At 36.7% G+C, this 21,103-nt stretch overlaps 1 protein-coding gene across 3 annotated transcripts in view; it reads right to left on the reverse strand.

The window, feature by feature from the left end:
* Positions 1 to 19,792, reverse strand: part of LOC105230248 (unconventional myosin-XVIIIa) — a 43,028-nt gene extending 23,236 nt beyond the window's left edge. For 2 of the 3 annotated variants that reach the window (XM_049461690.1, XM_049461691.1), the window contains exons 1-3: positions 16,415 to 19,792; positions 6,826 to 6,960; positions 5,389 to 5,616 (exon numbers count right to left, since the gene is read on the reverse strand). In XM_049461690.1, the coding sequence (XP_049317647.1) occupies positions 5,389 to 5,616; positions 6,826 to 6,960; positions 16,415 to 19,384 (3,333 nt within the window). In that variant the 5' untranslated portion in view covers positions 19,385 to 19,792. The remainder of the gene's footprint in view (positions 1 to 5,388; positions 5,617 to 6,825; positions 6,961 to 16,414) is intronic. The other variant, XM_049461689.1, reaches the window with a different exon arrangement.
* Positions 19,793 to 21,103: the final 1,311 nt, after the last annotated feature.

The raw sequence follows: 21,103 nt of genomic DNA on the forward strand, positions 1-21,103 counted from the left end.
GCATTAGCGAGGTGTATTTTATCACTGGAGCATAAGGGTGCCCGCAACACTCGAATTTACGCTCGGCTTTGAGCGTCCTATCTGCGGGCATCTTAAGGATAAAAGCAATGTAGGTCTATGAAATAAACCAAAGTAACCAGGAAATGTGTCTATCTAATGAAAATACTGCGCTAAAGATAACACGAATAATCAACTATCAACTGAATGAGATTGAGAACATAAACAAATGCATATTGAAATAGTTTACAATTAATTTGTTTGTATTTTTCATTCATTAATTATCAATTGAAATGGATTTTGTTTTGATAAAGTCACAGCTGTAAAGTTTCAAAACAAAGCAATATTGCAAGAATATATAGGCGGCGATATGCTGAAATAGCTTAAGTCACCTTCAGTCAAGGGGGTACGCGGTTTCTTAGTAAGTTATTGCGGTTTTTTATTAGAAAAGTATATATTTATTCATGAATATCTCTTTTGTTGCCTTCAAAGTAATCACCTGCAGATAAGTATATTGCACTTCTCTGAGTGTTATTTCAATCCTTAAAGCGCTTAAAAATTACTTTTTGTGATAGTGTTTAGCTTCTGCTTCGATGCAGTTTTTATCTGTTCAATCGTATCGCAACGTCGCCCTTTTCGGGAACAAAGTTTCGGGAAAAAAACATGATAGAGGGCTTAATCGGTGGAATATGGTGGCTACGGTACCGTGAATGTGTTGTTTTTTTTTTTTTTAGCCAAAAAAGCTACATCTTCTCGAGAAGAATATTTTGTACCACCGATAAACATTGCTTTTGCCCAAGGTGACTTCACCATATACCACAGTGAACATTTGGATACCGCCCATTTAAGATAAAAAGTAAACTGTTATAAAATAAGTTGTTTATAAGTACATCAATGCCTTCTTAACTAAAGTGAGTGGACTTAAGCTACTTTAATATGTTGCCGCAAGTAAAATATATATAAAAGAAAACACTTTTTCAAACATTTAATTCACATTTTCTTAATCTATATTTAATGTTCTCTAATTTATTGTTTATTTTAAGTTTTTTTGATTTTTATACGCATTCCACTCTGTCTTCCAACAAGTTGTTTGTGAATTCACGAGTACAATGACGCTTTGCGTCAATACGCTTCGTATACTCAGCGATCAGCTTGACTCATTCGATAAATACGAGCCATAAATACTTTCGCATCCTTTTTTTTAATTCTTGAACGGAATTGTATTTGAAATATGTACTGTCACTGTGGCATGTCGACGGATGCGTATTTTTAGTTGGCCTTTGTAATGCTGACCGATAGAGCATCGAACGAATGCGTACGAGCAAATTGTAATCGAGTGATGGTAATCGTTCGCTTTTGGTTCTGGTGATTGTCGTCAGCGGAACTTTGTATTTGGCAACTATTGGCAGTCGACGTCCAACTCATTTGATATAGTTAATAGTCGACAGCCAAACATAATTAGAAATACCATAAAATTGTGCGAGTAGGAAATACTGCAAGATTTCGTAATACTATATATTATTGGATGTTTTTTTTTATTTCAAGGAATCATTGGTTTATTGCAAAGGAGTGTGACTTAAAGAATATTATTCTAACCTTGCTTATTTTCTCAAAAATTTTAATTGGATATGGTTTTTATTTCTGTAAAGTGTCATAATGATATACTTTTTTGTCATCGTCCTGTTGCAAAATCATCAAACCGATGCTTTGGAATGTATAGCATACCATAAAGTAGTTTTAGAATGTTTAGAAAGCAAATCTAAACAACAGTATTTGTCTTATGATAGTTTGGACTTCTCAAGCGATCTTTATAAACGATCTGCATCTTACTCGTATATCAATGCAGAACCACGCTGAGTTAAGATCCCTACATTAAAGCAATAGGTTCTCATTTTCCGTTTTGTGTATCATATTTAAGACCTTCTCCTACTGAATTCTACAACGTCACTCTGTCTAGTAGCTAAACATCCCAAACATCTTAATGTGAAACTTAAGTATTGCTTATTTGTAGTTAAAATTTTAGTAGAAACCATGAGTTGATTTGGATGTCAAATACTTTCGGTTAATTGTATAAAAACATTCTATGGCATTTCTGTATGAAAAACCAAATGGCGCCACTGTTTACTTAGAAATAATGCCAGTGCGTGAAATTAATAGAAAAATCATGTGCTGTGCTATGCTATGCCAAGCTATGTTATGAAAAATATGTTTGTTTTGCACTTTCAAACAAAAAATTTTAATTGTTTGCTTATTCGAAAAATGTACTTTTCCACTTATTTATGAAGTAACAACATTTTCAAGTTTTATATGTATGTAAACAAAAACCCGAAACATACCACAAAAATATATTACTGCATTGTTATTTAGTATTTGTCTGAAATTAGTTCATGGTTGTTCGCACAATTTTTTTAAAGACCTTAAATGCAGTAATAATATCTAGTATACATTCGAATTGATTTATTGCGCTGTTTTGGCAAAAAGAAAAAAATAAAGCAAAAATTTGTCTAAAAAAAAATATATTTCAATTTGAGCTTAATTGATGCTGACATTAGCAGGGAGCAGCTGTTCTTGCATAATTGTTTTAAATTTTGAAAATTTAGAGTTTCAGGCAACTTAATTTTGTGACCGACGAAAATATTAATATTACATTTATTAAAAAATAGAACTAATTATGTAACTTGATAACGGTTTTGTGACTAAACTTTGACTAAAAAAAGTAAATATGGATTAAAAGAAAAAATATAAGGAATAATAATAAATTCAGCACAAAATTTTTGAAATATGAAAAAATAAAAAAAGTGTTTTAAACAAACGCAAACAAACTACATTAGATCAAAATGATATATTAAAATTCTAAAGTAATATACATACATACATATGTAAAATAGATCAAATAAACGAAATAACAAAAATATGACATGTTAACCAAAAATTCGAAATAATAATTTTTTTCTATTCATCGAACATTAAATACATTGTAGCAGCTAATTGCTAAATTTTTTCTGTTTTGACACTGCGTCTGGAATTTTTGAAACGCAAAAATGCATTAGTTTTGCCTGCGAATTCATAAACAAAATGCAAAATAATATAATTGCGTGTAACTGTAATCATAACAGAGTGGCAGATGCCCGCAAGTTCATTTCACACATTTCTCATTCGACAATTTATTTATTTCATTTTCACTTATTTTTGCACATATTTTATTCATTTTGATTAGCCGCCATAACAAACTGCGAACTACATGGCCTAAAGTGAAAGGCCCGCAAAAGAATTTGCATTGGCATAACAACAAAACCAACATCCATAGATAGCATTGCGTGAATTTTAACACATTCACAATAAAACTGAAAGTGCGAAGATTTAGAAAATCTAAAAATAAATGTTTTCATTATTGTAAAAATTTGTAACATTAAATTTTCGCAAAAATAAAAAAAATCGCAAAAAGAATTACGCAAATATTCACAAAAAATAAACAAATTTTCACACAAAAAAAAAATGTACAAAAAAGTAACAAAAATATTTCAAAAGATTGCAAAAAATATAATATTTAATTCAGATAAACAATTAAATGCAGACAAATGCATATCATTTTTTTACTGGCGCATTGTTCTATGAAGCTATGAAGCAAGCGCTTAGCAATATTTATGATTTCGTTATTATCGCCTGGCTTAAGTGCATTCTTTTTGTTTTCGTCTATATATGTGTATATATATTCTTCAATAATAGAATTTATAGCTACAACAATAACAATTAATTAAATTGTGGTATTATGTGCAAATTTATGCATCCGAGCATTCCATTGTGCGCTCTGAACATGCAATCTGCACACAAGTAAGCAAAAATAAAATTATGTCCGATTAAAAAAAATATTGTCTTTTTGCTGATATTTTTCTCTTTTTGTTTATGATTTGCGAAAAAAATTTTATTTTTTAAATAGCGTTTCATCCAGAAAAAAATGGTTATTATATCTTGACGTTGATCCGATATCATTTCGATTGTCTATACTGATTAAATGTATCGAAGATGGCTTCACAAATAATTTACTATAGCTTAATACACTCGATACCCATTTAGTATTTGCATATGGTCATAGAAGTATAACAGATTGTCCGGAAGGAGTACCCGAGTATTTACTTACAAATACAGGTAACGAAAAAGCCCTAATCATTTTAGCAATACATAGGCTGCTATATATATTTCTGGACTAGGCAACACTAAGTGTTGCCAGGTGCAATCTGACATTTCCATTGGAAAGTTTGACATTTTTTAGCATAACATCACTCAGAACGTTTTTTCATTTAATTGTGAATTGTTTTATTTACAGGGAATTAAAAAATTCATCTCAGCCAAAAAATGGAATTAACTCGTGAACATTTTCGTGCGATCATTTTTCACAACTTTCGACATGGATTATCACGACAAGAGTGCATCGATGAACTAAAATCTTTGTATGGCTATGAAACACCATCCTATAGCTCTGTGAAAAACTGTTACAACGAATTCAATCGTGGCCGACGCTCGCTCAAAGACGAATTCCGTGAAGGTCGTCCAAAAACAGCTGTTGTGCCAGAAAACATCGATGCCGTATGTGAACTGATAATGCAAGACCGTCATGTAACATACCTTCAAATAGAGGCATGCCTATGCATTTCTCCCACCAGCATACATTCGATATTGCATGAACACCTGGCCGTAAAAAAGGTTTGTTCTCGTTGGATCCCGCACAATTTGACAATCGCTCAAAAAAAGGCTCGTGTGGATTGGTGTAAAGAAATGCTGAAAAAATACGATCGCGGTGCTTCAAAAGACGTTTATAAGATCGTCACAGATGACGAATCATGGATCTATGCGTATGAGCCCGAAACAAAACAGCAATCGACCGTGTGGGTCTTCCAAGACGAGCCAAATCCAACGAAAAACCACAAAAAAAAAAGCATTTTCGTTGATAAATATGCCTATTTTCATTATTAGGCCAGAAATATATATAGCAGCCCACGTAAAAGCAATGCAGGCAGATAAAGGTGTTAAGCAGTCTCCAACACAGAATATTGGGTAATCGTATAGGTGTAATAGGCGATTAAAACGACCATGAGCTAATTATTTAATTAAATATGGTTATTATTATAACTTGATAAACCTGTCAAGACTTGGTATTAATTTGATATTTTTTTTAATTAGCTCGGTGTTTTAAAATCAAGTTCAGCTTTTTAAAAGAGCAGAGCCATTTCAAAACTAAGAGTCCTGGGCACACAGTATGGATACAAATTGAATCATTATAAAATCAGTTTGTACCAATTGAGTAACTATATAAAGCATATGTTTACAGATGTACATATTTATTTATTTATTATCAGCACTTAATCGAAATCAATGAACACTCCTTTCACTCACCTTCGCTTCCAATTTCTGATTTTCAGTCTTCAATTCGTTGCGATCGTTTTCGATTTTCTCCAATTTGGCGCGCAGCATTGCCAATTCCTCGTTCGCCGATTTCAATTGCTCCTCGGTACGGTGGACATTTAGCAGAGGCGTAACACGCACCAAAAGGCGCCACCAAGGCCAATCACGAACGGCGAGAAACGCTTTGACGTTACGTTGTATGCAACGTACGGCTAACTCCTAGTAAAAAAAAATGACAACAACAATAATAACGTCGTAAATGCATAAAAATTAATGTACTTAATATTAATGGAAATATTACAATAACAATAAAGTTGCAAGTGATTTCAAAAATATTTTAGATTGCAAAAATTGCTATAAAAATTCGCAAGCGTATGGAAAAGCGATTATAAAGTGCATAACTATAAAAAATGTGGCAATGGACATACTTTAAAACAGGAAATGTAAGTATGTATGCATGTTTACGTGCATATAGGTATGCATTGATATGGCATGTACATCGCTAGATTTATGACAGAGTGTCAGCAATGTATTCGCCAAAGCTGACAACTAACAAACTGCCAAGTATCACTAACTAGTTTGATAGCTGTTGTTTTTGTTGCACATGTTTTACCTATAATATACAGTATTTGTTACTGTTGTGCCATATTAACAAGTGGCTGTTGCATATGCGCACGAGTATCACCAACAAATCAATAAGCAGCAACATGCAACGCGGAATGCATTTTAATTAATATTAATGCCAAGCAACAACAATTAAATATCTACCTAAGCTTGGAGGAAGAGCCTAAACGATGTATAAAGTACATATGATACATACATATGTACACGTGATCGTCTAATTCAAGATAACTCAATCGATAATAGTGATATTAAACTTATTCTTTTTATCGAAGTCGTTTTCGTCTGTGCAGGATTTAGCGATAAAAAAAGTGTTTCCTACAGGAATATGTAAGTTCTTAAATGAAAAGAGACATATTGGTTTTTCTCTCGAAAGTCGGTTTTATGTAAACGGAACGAAGATTGACATCCGGCCTTAGGTTGTCAACTCAGCAAACGACAAAATTTGATTCCTACATCAGTATTTCAATGTAAAGCGTCACAGTTTCGACGCTTTGTTACGGGTTGAGTTTTTATTTTTAGAATTGCACTTTATTAATATATTCAAAAGATATCGTCTAGTAAATGTCAAAATAATTTATGCTTACACTTTGACATAAAAGATAGCGCACGCGGTGTTATGTAAAGGAAAATGATACCAACAGCAGAAAAAATAAGTAAAAAAAAAATATTTTCTTTACAAAATACATTGTACAATAGTTGAAAGCGTAGATAAACTGAGAAAATAATTGCAACATACAAACACTACACGAATGTGTTTGAGTGTAAACTGCAACAATTAAATTTCATCATAACGACCACACCCACCTGTACGCGTCGGCGTGCCACCTGTTTACGTGCCAAATACCCGCGGCAATAAGCCTGCAACTGTATGATGCGATCCGACAACAGTTCATCACGTTTCGCCTCCAATTCGCTCAAAACACCAGAGCGGAATAAAATCTGCAACGAAGAAAAAAAGGAAAAATTACAAATTTATACGAGTAAAAATAGATAATAGAGTATATGTGTAGATGTGAAAGGTGGAAATAAATTCATAGCATGTAATTGCAAATGCACATCAGGAAAGTGTTTCATTCGAATTTCATTGGAAATGATCATAAAAACTATGCAATGATGCAATAAAAATGGGGCTGCAACATTTTCTCATGAACAATTTATACGAATTAATCACTTTGCAAAATGTGAATTGTTAGTGTAAATATGTGAATGCGGAAAATTAAGAAAAAAATTATATTTAATATTTTTGATATAAAAATTAATATTTACATAGTATTTTTCCCCGCCGAAAATTGTTATAATTTCATCCTTATAGGATAGAAATAAGAAAAAAAAATAAAACATATGTTGCCAATTTCATAGCTTCATCGTTTCCTTTAAACGAATCATACGTAATAATAAACTCAAATATTCCCCATTAAGATGTTTTGCGTGCGTTTGAACCAATTTTTGAAGCACTTTTGTCACTCTGACTGAGGATCTCCAAAATATGCTTTCCGAACGCATCAACTGCCTGTCGAAAAACGTTGACCTATTAGTTTGTGCTTAGAGTTCTCAAAAATTAATTGTTCAGTCGGTGTTTGAGAGCTCACATTATCGTGATGAAGAGTGATGCATCTTCATGCTTGGTTTTCCTAATTTCTTGAAAGAAAGAATGGTTATGTCCAATTGTTCCAAAAATCAAGCATACATTTGCTTGGAAGTGCTTCATGCCTGAACAACTTTTGTTGAATTCGACTCATCGTGAAACACCAATACAGTCGTCTGCTCTTTACTTTCGCGTAAATCGACGTCACACCTCTCCCGAACAATCGAAACGAGGATTTTTTTGGGCGATCGACGAATTTGTGTGGGCCCAATAATGAACAAATATTTTTTACATTCAAATGTCCATACAATTTTGAATGTATGCTGTTCTTACTAATACCTATACTTGTGTCTATCTCACGGTAGTTCACATAACGATATGGTAATGTTATTTTGCGCATACTCGTAGCATCAATAGTTTCCGGAAAACAACTGATTTTAAATGTCTTTCACGAAGTCCCTCTTGAATTGATCTACGACCTCGATTGAATTCACCATACCATCGATAAAAACTGGTAATTGATGAAGCTTCATCGTCAAAAATTTAATTAAGATCATCGATGCAATGTTGCTACGATAATCCACGCTGAAAGTTATGAAAAAACGAGCGAAAGTATTCGCGATTTTGATGAATATTTCAATTTACTGTAAACAACACAAGGAGCGGGCGTATATCAAAATATTCTGAGTATGTACTTTACAACCAAGTTATCAATTGCCAGATTGCAATACTAGGGTTATATACAATTGTAAACAGGAGAAACAGGAAAATTGGTTATTTTCAAACAGTTTCGAATAAAATAAACACGCTCTCTTGGATTGCCCAAAACTGGGCGGTTGACGAATCGAAAAAAACGACTTATATAACTTAATAAATTAGTGGTTGAGTAGAAAATAACTAAATTCAACTGACTAACTGAAGACAAGACTGACGAGAGAGCAAGTATGTATATCGAACAGAAGTGGCGAATCGAATATACTAATTATTTCAGGGTGCTTGATACATCAGACTTAGAACATACTTAACTAGACACTAGAGCGTTAAAACACTTTTGACAATAGTGTCAAAGTGATGTCTTCATACGATGTAAAGTTACTACTAATAACAATTAAGAGTCAATAAATCTGTTCATTAACATAATTCAATGTGATAACCATGATAAGTTTACCCCGCATACGATAAACCAACAGGTGATGCTAACCTATATGATCAGGTGCAAAGCAAATTGGCTTGTAATAGTGAAAAAACACAACGGATTTCATGGCACGAAAGGTAAACAAACAAATATTTCATCCCAAGTTTTCACCGAATGCAGGGTATTCAGCGCAAACACTCGTATGCACCTAACAGAAGGTTCGTGCAGGTGTCGATCGTAGGTCGCTAATGATGTAACAGCTAACATCCAAAAACGAAGAGTAAAAAAATGCAAATAAAACAAATAAACAATATAATTAAAAGTGTATACATATGATTTAAATAAATAACACACCCAATAATGGGTGATGTAATGTGGCAAGCATGAAAATATGCACACAAACATACACACATGTGCATAATATATGCTCGCGGGCATGCGTGTCTGCCGGCATGTTCGTATGTAAATATATGGTTGTTGGCAATGCTGCCAAAAGCGGCATGAGAAAGTTGGCCGGATTTGATCGATGGGTCGATCAAACGGTAAGACCAAAGTGGCCACAAATAAATATGTATCTGCGCTCATTGTACGCGAAACACTCAAATGCCAATCAAAATTTATACGAAAGAGCAGGAAATTAAAACAACAAAAGCAACACAAATGGAAAGCCAAACAATCGAGTAATTAAAATACCTGCGAATTAATAAAAATTATAAGTGTCTATATATCCACATGCATGTGTGTCGTATGTTTGTGTACACGTGTGAGTATGTACGTGCGTAGACACGTAGTTAACTAACAATAGATTTGAAAAAGCCCTAAACGACAAATCCGCATTTATCATCAAAGACAACGCGAAAGGCGCAAAGGCAGGCATTAAAACTCACAAACCCATATACATACATACATACAAGCATACTAGGCATACTCGCATGTTTTATGTAAATAATTAAAAAATAAATTTATAGTGAAAATGCAACGAGTTATTAAGTAATAAACGCGTAGGGCATAAATACATGCAAGCACATAAACGAGTCAACCAACCCGCCAACCGGCTAAGCAATCGATCGCCCGATCGTTGGTGCAGTCAACGAGTCTTACTCGCCACATAACGACTTAAAGCGATGATTTTATGTTGATGCTGCGATAATAACAAATAAGGATGTGATGGTTAAGTTCAGCAACATGCATACATATGTATGTATTAACATTTTGTTGTTATTGTATTTTTGTTGTAGTGTCTCAAAAGCCAATTGTATAATCTTAAGTGCAGCAATAACAAATACTGCGGATTCAGTGGAAATTTAAACTTTTACGAGGGTAGTTTGATGAGTTTGGAACTCTAAATGCAACGCTGCAACTTCAAGTTAACATTTTCTGTTTCAATAAACCCATTAGAAGTTAAGTGCGAAAACGAAGGACGGAGCGTAGGAGAAGAGAGCTACCTAATATAAGAAAGCAGCAGCGAAACTATTTAGTTGAAATCGATAGAAAAAGAGAATTTGAATACCTATATAAGGTGGTGTCACCTCGTACATGCTATCTCTTGTGGACTATGCCAGGTATTTGTTTTATTCACCACTCATCAAGGTTTTGACAATCCAAGGCAGTCTTTGTTTGCTTATTTAAAGTTTACTTTATTCGGCAATTTCTACTAGCTTTCCGTTGTCTCATTGCTCTTTGTAAGAGTAGGAAGTATGTTGTGAGATTAATGATGCTTATCCTCAAAAGTGTTTTCGAACAACTTTTGGGTGTGATTGAACAACGAAATATCCCTCTAGAAAAGTGAATCTGAGTACCTAAACTCTGCTTACTAAAAAAAACTCAAAAAAATCAATTAAAAAATTCTATGGTTTTGACCACGGTATTTTGGCGAATCTGAAATCATGCCTCAGCGGCAAGAGATTTAAGCTATTGTAGTAAAACAATACTAAGAGTAACGTCTATATTGAGTACCTTAAAAGATCTCTCACAGATCTCGTAAGAAAAGAGAAGCATAAGCAGCGTTGAACAGAAGCAGCACTCCAATCAAAAATGTTTTATTTTTCAAGACATCACTGATTCAACTAACTACCCTTGTCCCCACATATATGTATGTATATGTCTGCAAGTATTCGCAATATGTATGGTATTACTGATAGATGGACTACTTTATTGTCAGCTAGTAAGCTATTATAGCTGATACCAGCAGGCATTACACATGTTTGACATAACTACACATAACAACTGCAGCAGAATAGTTAAATGGAAATAGTGCAGATTTATAAGACAACTCCCTTGCGGCTCCTACGTGGATGCCACAACAATGCTCTGCTTTTGTTTTGCATTAATTATCGCTTGTCTATGGTTGAATGTCATTACCCCGGCGGTGTAATCGGAAACCTGTTTATGGTTTAATAATAAAAGGGCGCATAAGCTGGCAGCGGTACACCATACATGCTCACGCCCTCTATGGACGAGTCTTGCTACACTTTTTATTGCGGATGGATGGACATTTTATGCGAAACCTATAATATTTATTTCCACTTTAGCAGATTCATTTTCCTTTTCATTCGCCGTTTGATTTACAATCGCTTTTAGCAGCGCTGAGCTTTGCTTGCTACGGGTCAAATCTGGTCATTTCAAAGATTTTATTATCATACAATTATTTATAATAGTCTAATTGGAATTGCGATGATGATAGCAGGCGGATTTAGTTAATTGCAAGTTGAATTCTTTGAAAGAAGAAACTGCTTAGTGAAGGCCAGAGTTGCATATTTAGCTGCTGAGAGGCTAGAGTGTCCTATGTACATATTTAGCTGAATTCAAATGGCAGATTACTTCACCAACTATCGAATCCTCCATAAATTTTAAAGGAAGAGTTCACTGCAAAACAAGTTTATGAAGGGCGCTTAGGTATACTACTGAACACCTTGAATGAATTTTAATTCAAAGTAAGTGAACTGATTTGATCTTAGCATTATAGCTTCGGAACTGACTTGGGAACCATTAGGCATAGAACAATCGTATTTACAGACGAATCTCTAATACAATCATAACTTGAGGCCTTTTGAGGATGAAAACGAACGAATTCTTCATATGATCTTCAAATGTTTTCGATGAAGACATTAACAGCAAAGAAAAAATATACGAAAAAAAAACCAAAATAGTGGGAACTTCCTCTGCGGTTTTGTTTTATATTTCACTATGTATTTAGCCTTAGCTTTGAGTTTTACTAGAAAACGAAAACAAAAATTATACTATTTTAATTTAAATTATCTTTGTATTAATTACTTTTTTCTCTTCCCTTCACAAACTCCATGCACCACGTCCGGCTTAAATAAGCTTTTCGCACGTTCCAGAGCCACCATTTGTCACGACACAAATGGATATTTTCTTACATTATTGCGAGCTACAAATGTACAAAGACAGTTTACCCTCATAACACGACACAATGTCGTCATAAGAAGAAAATTTGAAATACGTGGAATGAAATGTAGCAAAATGAAGCAAAAAGAGACTCTACAACTAAAACCAATTTGAACACCTGTGGTGGGCAAACTTAAAGCATGTCTTCACTCATCAACACCAAAACAAATGCTGGTTCCAGTAAAGATCACAGGGCAGCAGCGATCACGAGGGTATGGAAAGCGAAAAAGAATGGATACAAGTTGAGTGGTAAATAAAGATGTTGGCATAACATCTGTGGGTACTGAGTAATCCAAATCCATATTTGTGAACAAGTAATTTCGACTCAAGATAATCAAAGCGGCGTAGAAGTAGAGCAAAAGGCGTAAACACCGCTTGCACACATGTCACGTACCGTTGCGCTTTGAGACAGAAAAAAATACTGCGAATTAAAATATAGTTTTTTTACGATTTTTACTTGAGGCCATACGAGCAAGCGCGCACAAGATTGAGCTTGAATGGTTATTTCGTAATCAGTTAGGGAAGGATTTCAAGTGCAACATCTATGGAGGAACGTGACAAGACAAAAGATGATAATAAGGAAGATACATACACTCTACTATACGCTCGTACCAAAATGCAAGAATATGTAGAGCAAAATTGCAGTTGGCTGGGTGAGTAGTGTCAACTACGAGATCGCGTGCGGCGCTTTTTGCGGATACACATATACATATATTACCATATACATACATACATATAGTGTACATATGTATATTCACATATAAATAAAAAAGTATATTATTTTATATGACCGAGGAGTCTGTATGTATATATGTAAATAATTACAAATTTATTCAATTATTTTAGTAAAATTTATTTGTAACTATTTTCTGGGTCGAAAAATCATCAAAAACAAATAATGGTAAATGAAACATTGCCTACATTTTGGCGCTCTGCCTTAAAGACTGCTATAGCAAATGGTCAGTTTCACTAAACAATTAACAATATAACCATGTTTCTCCATAGGATAGTTGAGGCTATACTTACATATATCGGATTAAAAACCCTTCTCTCAATTGGCGATTGTGTTCGATCCCGAGACGTTAAGACGCACCAAGGTGGTATTATGGTAACAAGAAAAATAAAGAGACAATGCTTTTCAAGATCTTTCAAGATCTTCATTTTCTATGTCAATATGTGAAGTTATTATACTTATTTAACTAGAACGTGAAGCTACATCGTATAATGATATTAGAAGTTCTTCTGCATTTTTTGCATATGTATTACTTTAGAGAATAGTAGTGTGTTAAAAGCGATTTAAAACGTACATACAGCAGCCACAATTTTCCCCATGATCGTAATTAAAGCTCAAAATTCTTTAAATTTCAGATTTTAAACTTACTTTGAACTCAGTTTTTGAATCATAAAAATAAAATAAAATCAACACTCTGGAATACATCGTTTTTCTAATGCTTTCACAGATATCTAGCTTCATGAGCGGATATAGAAATAATTAAAAGAAAGAAAATATTAATTTATCAGCAAATTAGAAACTAAATTGCGGCGATATGCTTAATACGCTCGATTTCAGGTCACAACCACTTGTATTGTCGATATGCTAATTAAAACAATGCATATCACGTACAATTATGCAGGCATATGCACATACATACACACATATAGATACAACGTATATACGAGTGTTATGCGGGCATATACAGCATTTTAATAAAGATATGAAGCGATATGAAATGAAAGTTACTTTGTTTTTGAGCAATTTTTTCCAGCGCTTTGCTAGTGAAAATTCAATTGCTTCACAAGTTGTCAGCGTAGAACAGCTAATACTACAAAACACTAAGCAAAAACATAAACAAGTGGCCGCCTCACTGACAATCGTGGCAAAAATCACACAACGCACAGCACACCTGTGTCAGTATACGCTGGCGTATCAACGCATGTCGCGCATGCGCATAGCGGCGCGTAATGAAAGTAGCTAGAAAACAACAAAGACACTATGCAAACAGAGAAGTAAGCTAGTGTAGACAGGCTAAAGCCAAGCTCACACAATGTTGTGCTAAAACAATGCGGCTCAATAGCTGTAAAATGGCAACAAAAACAACAGTTTTCGTGTTTTCGATTGCAGTACACAACGTATGTTTGTAGAGGTATACTCACATACACATTGTAGGTTTATTTGTAAACGCTATTGTCTGGTTTTTTTCTACTCCACCCCACCCACATACCATCGGTTGTCGCTTTACGACGAATTCGGCGGTAAAAGTAAGCGATTAGGTCAAACAAATTCATTTTGGGTGCTGCAATGTACATTTCAAATGAGTGGCATGAGCCAACAACAGCAGCAGCAACAAAACAATTTGTCAAATTTGTCATTAACAATGCATTTACCGTAAACTTTTGGGTTGTTTTGATTTTATGATGAGCACTATGCAGCAATAGCTTGCGCAGTTAGGGTAGGTCCAAAGTCATTTGTGGATTTCTAATGCAAATCACGCTTTGTTTGGCGATGTTTGTGCAAGCTTTCTGCTGTTCGGCGAGCCTTTTGCAATAGCGGGTTGCCATTTTATTTTTTTGGTGCCAGTGGGCCGTTGTAGAACGGTGTTTTGCTCCAACTTCGTATTATTTTGTCTTTCGAATAAATGTGTAAATGGAAACAGCAACAAATTTGAAGTCACTTGCGGACGATTGATGAACACTGTGACATGTTTTTTTCCAGAAATACCCTCCGGATGTTTGACTTTATCTATCGAGGTCCGGCCACTATAGAAAACACGTATGCGCACCTCTAATCAGCATTCGGCGGTCTATGAACTGTAAACGGCCTCTTTACTACCGCCCTCCGATTAGACAAGCAAATAATTTTTATGTTTTTTTCTTTTTGGGATCGACGAATTCACATAATATCGAGGAAGCACTCATTATTAATATTATAGATATGAAAGCGACTAAGTGATCTTGATTTTTTTTCGAAAACCTTCATTTGGATATTTTTCTTCAGAGAGGGCGGAATTGTCGATGAGAACCAAAATATGGTTGGAGAAGCTATAAGGTTCAAAGGTTTCTGATTTTATTGAAAACACATTGCTAAAATTAATACAATTCTCATGAAGGTTGGGTCTACGTTACCGAAACGGATACAAAATTTTTATTCAGCAGATGATTGCCTACTTGATTTTCTGCTGTTTCAAGGACATCAAACGAAAAACGAATAAAAACTTTCTCACCGGAAATGTCTTGGAGCGATAGCGCCCAGCAAACTTCTGGAACTATTCAGGATGCAGGATCTTGGTGACCATATGTGATATAGGAGAGGACACAACAGACCCACACAAATAGAAACGTAATACAAATAATGCTAGGAAAGCAATCGGCCTCTAGATACTCGTAACATAAGTTGTTTTAAGTGTAAGCTAATTTCATGTATTTGTGGAGTTGTTTGTAATCTTTGTATAAAAGTAATACACTTTTATTGGAATTAGGACGAATTGTTTCTAGTTTCTTGGGCATGTAGAAAATAGAAAGATAATTAAAGGGATATATGGTAGTTAAGGGAACCATTGCGAGAACTTTTGTAATTTTATAGGAATTTACTTTAAACTACTAATAGAATAACCAAAAGACTACCCATAAAACAAACCAGGTAATAATTATATTAAAAAGATTTTCGGGAATGGAACAAATAGAATAAAAACAATAACATTTTCAACTAATAACCAAGTAAATATTACAATATTGTACTACGAGTACTAAAAATCCAGAAAGAGGAGGGAAAACTGAGAGAAAGTACTACTAAGAGCAGCTACATTGAAGGTGAAAGAAAACAATTTACGGTTTATTATTTATTACAGTATTTTATTAGAGCAAATGAGATTAAAATAAAAAGAAACAATAATTTGTGACAGTTTACTTATAAAGTAAATACAAATATAAAATATTATATAGCGATTAACAAATGCTTTAGCAATAAAAAATAATGTAAGAAAGTTAAGAGTAATAAGAATGCAAAAACTACAGGATTTGGACGTTTACTTAGCCAAAACCAAAAACGATATAGAAAAATATAACAAAATACTTATAATTAATATTTAAATGCACCAATTTTACCAGAAGAGTAGAGCTTAACTACTGTTGGGTTAAAGGATGTGGCGGATTTTTGGTTGTTGGTTGGAATATTCGGGTATTACAAAATTTCGTTCGTTTGCTGCACTTCATTGCAGGAATTTGCTGCATATATTTCAATTGCTGCACTAAAGCAGGCGGATAGTTACCTCTTTGCTGTAGGTCGGATAAAACTCCACTTGAGTTTGTATGCATTGCACAGCCTCGAGTTGGGCAACGCGTGTAGCAGTGCACACTTTACTAGGGTTGCTGTTAGACGCACGCACGATTGGCTTGCCGAAAGTCATATGCGCAGAAGCTTGTGATTGCTGCTCGAACTTCTGAAGGAGCTCCGAGACTTTGGTAGTTTTCGTTTGCATAGAGATCGCAGCTGTATCGGAATTGTATGCATTGTTGTCAGGCGACACTGCCGGGAATGTGGAATGCTCCTCCTCAATAATATCGGATTCACACAGGCTCACACTGGAGGTGGTGGAAGTGGATAGGGTGTGAATGGTTGTGTCATTCTCATTTGATATGTGTCCTGAGTCATCTGAGTCTGATTCGTTGTTGTGATGCGATGTATTTACGTCGGTTAGCTTTTCGATGGGCGCACTAGAATGTAATGTTGGTTTGTAGGCGTCTGCTATTTCAAACGCTTGCTGTTCGCGCGTATTATTTGCCGCAGTCTGCTGTTGTTTCGACAGCTGTTGTGTGGCGGTAGGCGCATTCAACTTTGCCTGCACCACATTAACCAATAATTCGGTGTGCTTATCGGATGTCTCTCCCAATACGGGTGGTATTATTTTGCAGAACTCAAGCTGCGGTTGCGGCACTTTCTCCTCATTCGCATATTTCAACTGTTTCGTGGAAGTCACCGCTGGAGGAGCGGCGGCGGTTTTGTTGGTAGTTGTGCGGCGCAAAGTGCCATCACACGCATCTTTCGTAATTTTACCTGTCAACGCTGCACTACCGCTGGCAGCTGTTTTCACTTTCGTACGTGCGCTGGCCAACGCGGCTGTCGCAGACGTTGTAGCAGCACGTTTGGTTTGCCCGGTTGTCGGCGCCTTCGCAGCCGTTCCTTTGCCGGCATTCGACTTGAGTGTCGTCGCAATTGGTGTCTTACGCACGCTAACTTTCGTGTTTATCGATTCCACTTTGCGCAAAATTTCATGACCCTTCTCCAAGCACTTGTCCAATAGCTCATCGCGACTGCGCGCCGTAGTTGTGCTACCGTTGGTGACACGCGACACACTTCCGCTGCTCTGACTGCTGTTTAAACTGCTGCTAGAGGGTGTGCGCCGTGGACTCGCGTTTGTGCCAAGTGTGCTGGAGTTAAAGCCAATTGAAGATTTGGTTCTCTCCATTTGTAGGCGTGAATTGCTGCGCGTCAACTTTTCTCCAGATAATGACTTGCGTTTGGTACGTTGACCAGATGTCGGTTGGTTTTGCGATGGCAATTGTGGAGTTGACTGCAATGGCTGCTGTATACGGTTGGTGGAAAGCGAGCGCGAGCGTGATTTACTTGACAACGAAAGCGCAGACGCAGAACGTGCGTCCTTAGTCAGTTGACGTCGTTGGTTTGTTGGCGTACCTGTGGAATCTTTGCTTTTATGTGTCACAACGGACTTCAAAGCTGTTAAATTCTTGTTATCGACCAGCTTCTGCTTGCCAATCATTTCCGTTAAGGAAGCGCTGCAGAAGCTGTTACTACGTTTCTGTAACGGTAATGCTATAAAAACCGGAATTTTGCTATTGGTCGCAGCCGCTGCCGTGGTGGGTGTCAACTCCCACACGGATTTGGAGCGTACACGTGTAGCTAGCGCATAGCGTATATTTCGTAGCGTCGGAGTGTCTGGAGACTGATAGACATTACGTCTAGGTAGAGCCAGGGATGATTTGGATTTTTCCAAGCGCTTAGGACGCACAGGCGGTTGTGGCGGTGTCATGGGATCCTCAGTAACTTGCGCAGTGACAGTGCTGCTGCAAACGCTGTTTTCATTGTTGGATGTTGTTCTCAATGAGTTGTCGGCGTTGTTCGCAGCGGGGACACTGCTCTCAGCTGTGAAATCCTTGATATCTTTAGCATGCTTTAAATCTTTGGACTCCTGCGTTGTGTTCGCCTCAGACTGCTTAGTAGTCTCCGGCGTAGTCGATACTGCAGCTGCGCCCATGTTGGTTTCAATAGAATCAGCGAATGCTTCATCAAGTTTTGCATTTGGCTTAACTTCTTTATTTTCATCAACGGGCTCAAGCAGACCTACCTTCTCTTCAACCAAATTTTCTTCACTCTGCTTCTCGCCGCTATAATCGGCGAAAGCGACCGGCGGCTCTAGTTCCAAGAGCTCCAATTGTGCTGCGGCTGCCGCCTCCACCACCGCTACATCGCATTCCACACGTGGCCCTGTCTCTGGCACTGCGCTTACAGCTGGATTCTCGTTGTAGTCGATTATTAGACGATCAAAGTTCTTTAAAACCGCACTCAATTTCGTTTCATCGTGTGCGGCCTTCTCGAGCTCCTCGAAGATTTCATCTTCCAACGATTGTTTCGTCAAATTCAAGCTTAACTGCTGATATTCTTCATCGCTATCGACATAGCTAGCACCCTCAGTGGGTGATCCAGCAACCGTTCTAAGGTCCTGTGCGTGACCGCTGTCCACCAAACCACCCTTTTCAAGGAGTGCTGGACAAATTATGCCTGAATTAGTCGCAACTTCACCGATCGGCGCTGAGATTTCACGCTTACTGAGCGTCTTCGTTGATTTTGTGATGCGTTGGCGTTGATGTTTCAACATGCCGGTGAGACGTCGGTGTGCAGAAGTGGTACCTGTTTGCTGTTGTTCCGTCTTTGGAGGAAGGGAAGGCAAAGTCGACTGTTTACTGATGTTCGTATACTTGCCGCTAGTTGAGTCCCCAATACTGAGCGAACTCATCGATATAGAATGCTTCTGCGATTTGTAGAGTTTACCTGTCAGACGCGGCGCTATATTATCTTCGATTTTGTGTCGGATTTTTGAACAAAACTTCTGCACGCCATGCGTCTTGTGACCACTGCCAAATGAAGCGATGGATGATGCGTGGGAGGCGGTAGGCGAGCCAGGTTTTGGGGGTATTGCAGTATCGATATGTGGTTTATCCATATCTTGTTCTTTAAGTAGGGTTTAAGGATAAGGGTCTTACAATTCGAGTTATAGAACGACAATAGTTCAAGCGTAAGGCGCGATTATTTGCACATTATTACTTGCTTTCGGTTGCAGTTCCTTGGTGTGCAGGCGCAACACTTTTTCACTTTTACTTTTACTATTCTCTTTCACTTATTCACTTGGAAAATGTGAAGCTGGCGCCTGTCGGCTATTGACATTTGAAAATAAGCGGCGTACTCGTGATATCAGTGACTGTCTGCCACTTCTGCGTTCATTGTGTGCGTAGACATTAAAAGTCCATTTGCGCTAATCAACGCTTGCGCTTGTTGCATCTATAACTGTTTTGTTTTTTTAATTTTTCAATTTTATTTTATTATTCACTTCGCTTCGTTTTGCTCTCTTTTCTGTGTTTTTTTACTAGTTGGATCCGCGTCCGTTTAACCGTCGATCGTTTTCGTTCGCGTTCAGCGCGCAACTAAATTTCTTCACCGTGCCGCATAACTGATGAGCTACCACTAAACGAGCGACCAACCAACAACGAAACGAACGAACATCAACAAATTACAACAACAATAAATAAACAGAAGCTTCAACGCAAAGACGACTGCAATTATGTTTGTCTTCGTCGTTGTTGGTAGCTAAATTGTCATTATCGTCAACGCCATCAACGCAAGTCAGCGAGTTGGTGAGTCTTCAACACTTTCCTTCTTGAGCTTGCGTACAACAGCAGCAACAACCGCTCGTTGAGTCACAACAATTGTGGAGTCGTCACTGCAAGTGCCAGCAATAAGTATGATTGTCGACTATCGTAGCTAGTTTGGTATCGTTTTCAATGTTGCTCTGCCGTCTCTTCGCATGTCCGGCGTCGTCCGTCTGTTAGCGCAAGCTCGACTTAAACATGCGCAACGCGCCGAGCCGCAGCGAACCGTGCCGTTGACGATGCGTAAAAGCGTGAAATGCTTATTGGCTGTGTGTAAAATGAAAATGATATATCCGTGCTCACACTTAGCCACATACAAATGGAAAAAATCGAATTTTAGTTTATAAGCAACATGTTCTGCTGTTGCAGCTCGGTTTGATTCGAACCTGTAGCCAGCATTGTAGTCGCGCGAAACGAAAGTAAATGTAGGTTGCATCGCCGCAGTGATTGTGAGCTGTCAACACAGTGGACAATTATGCAGCACAACAAAGGAGGTGCATACGACTAACTTAACCCTTGTTTAGTGCATAAAAAATAATTGTTTTTAAAACTTTTTTTTGGCTTTTTTGCTAAGGAATTGTGCTCCGAAAATATTTGTATTGATAGAAAGTGAATTCCACAAACTCTTTGACAAGTACATCGAAAAACTACTTATGTATGTACATATATAAAATATTGGGTAGTCGAAAAGGTATTTTCGTATTTTGTCAATAGATGTCGTTGCAGTCGTATAGTATATCCAGTGCTACCAATCACATTCTGTTATAACATATAGTGTTGAAAAGGTAAGATTTGAGCTTCATTTAACCAAAAAAAATTAATTCGGGGAAGTTGAAAAAATATTACTGGTCGATAATATTATGGAAAATATTGACCAGGACCGTCACATAAGCAACCATGACATCGCTAAGGAACTTAACATTCACTATCAAACGGCTTCGAACCATTTAAAAAGGCTGGCTCCAAAAGAAGCTCGATGTTTGGTTACCACAGGAATTGTCGTGAAAAATTTAAAG

This window comes from Bactrocera dorsalis, unplaced genomic scaffold (genome assembly GCF_023373825.1).
Source record: "Bactrocera dorsalis isolate Fly_Bdor unplaced genomic scaffold, ASM2337382v1 BdCtg080, whole genome shotgun sequence".
Taxonomy (NCBI): Eukaryota; Metazoa; Arthropoda; class Insecta; order Diptera; family Tephritidae; genus Bactrocera; species Bactrocera dorsalis.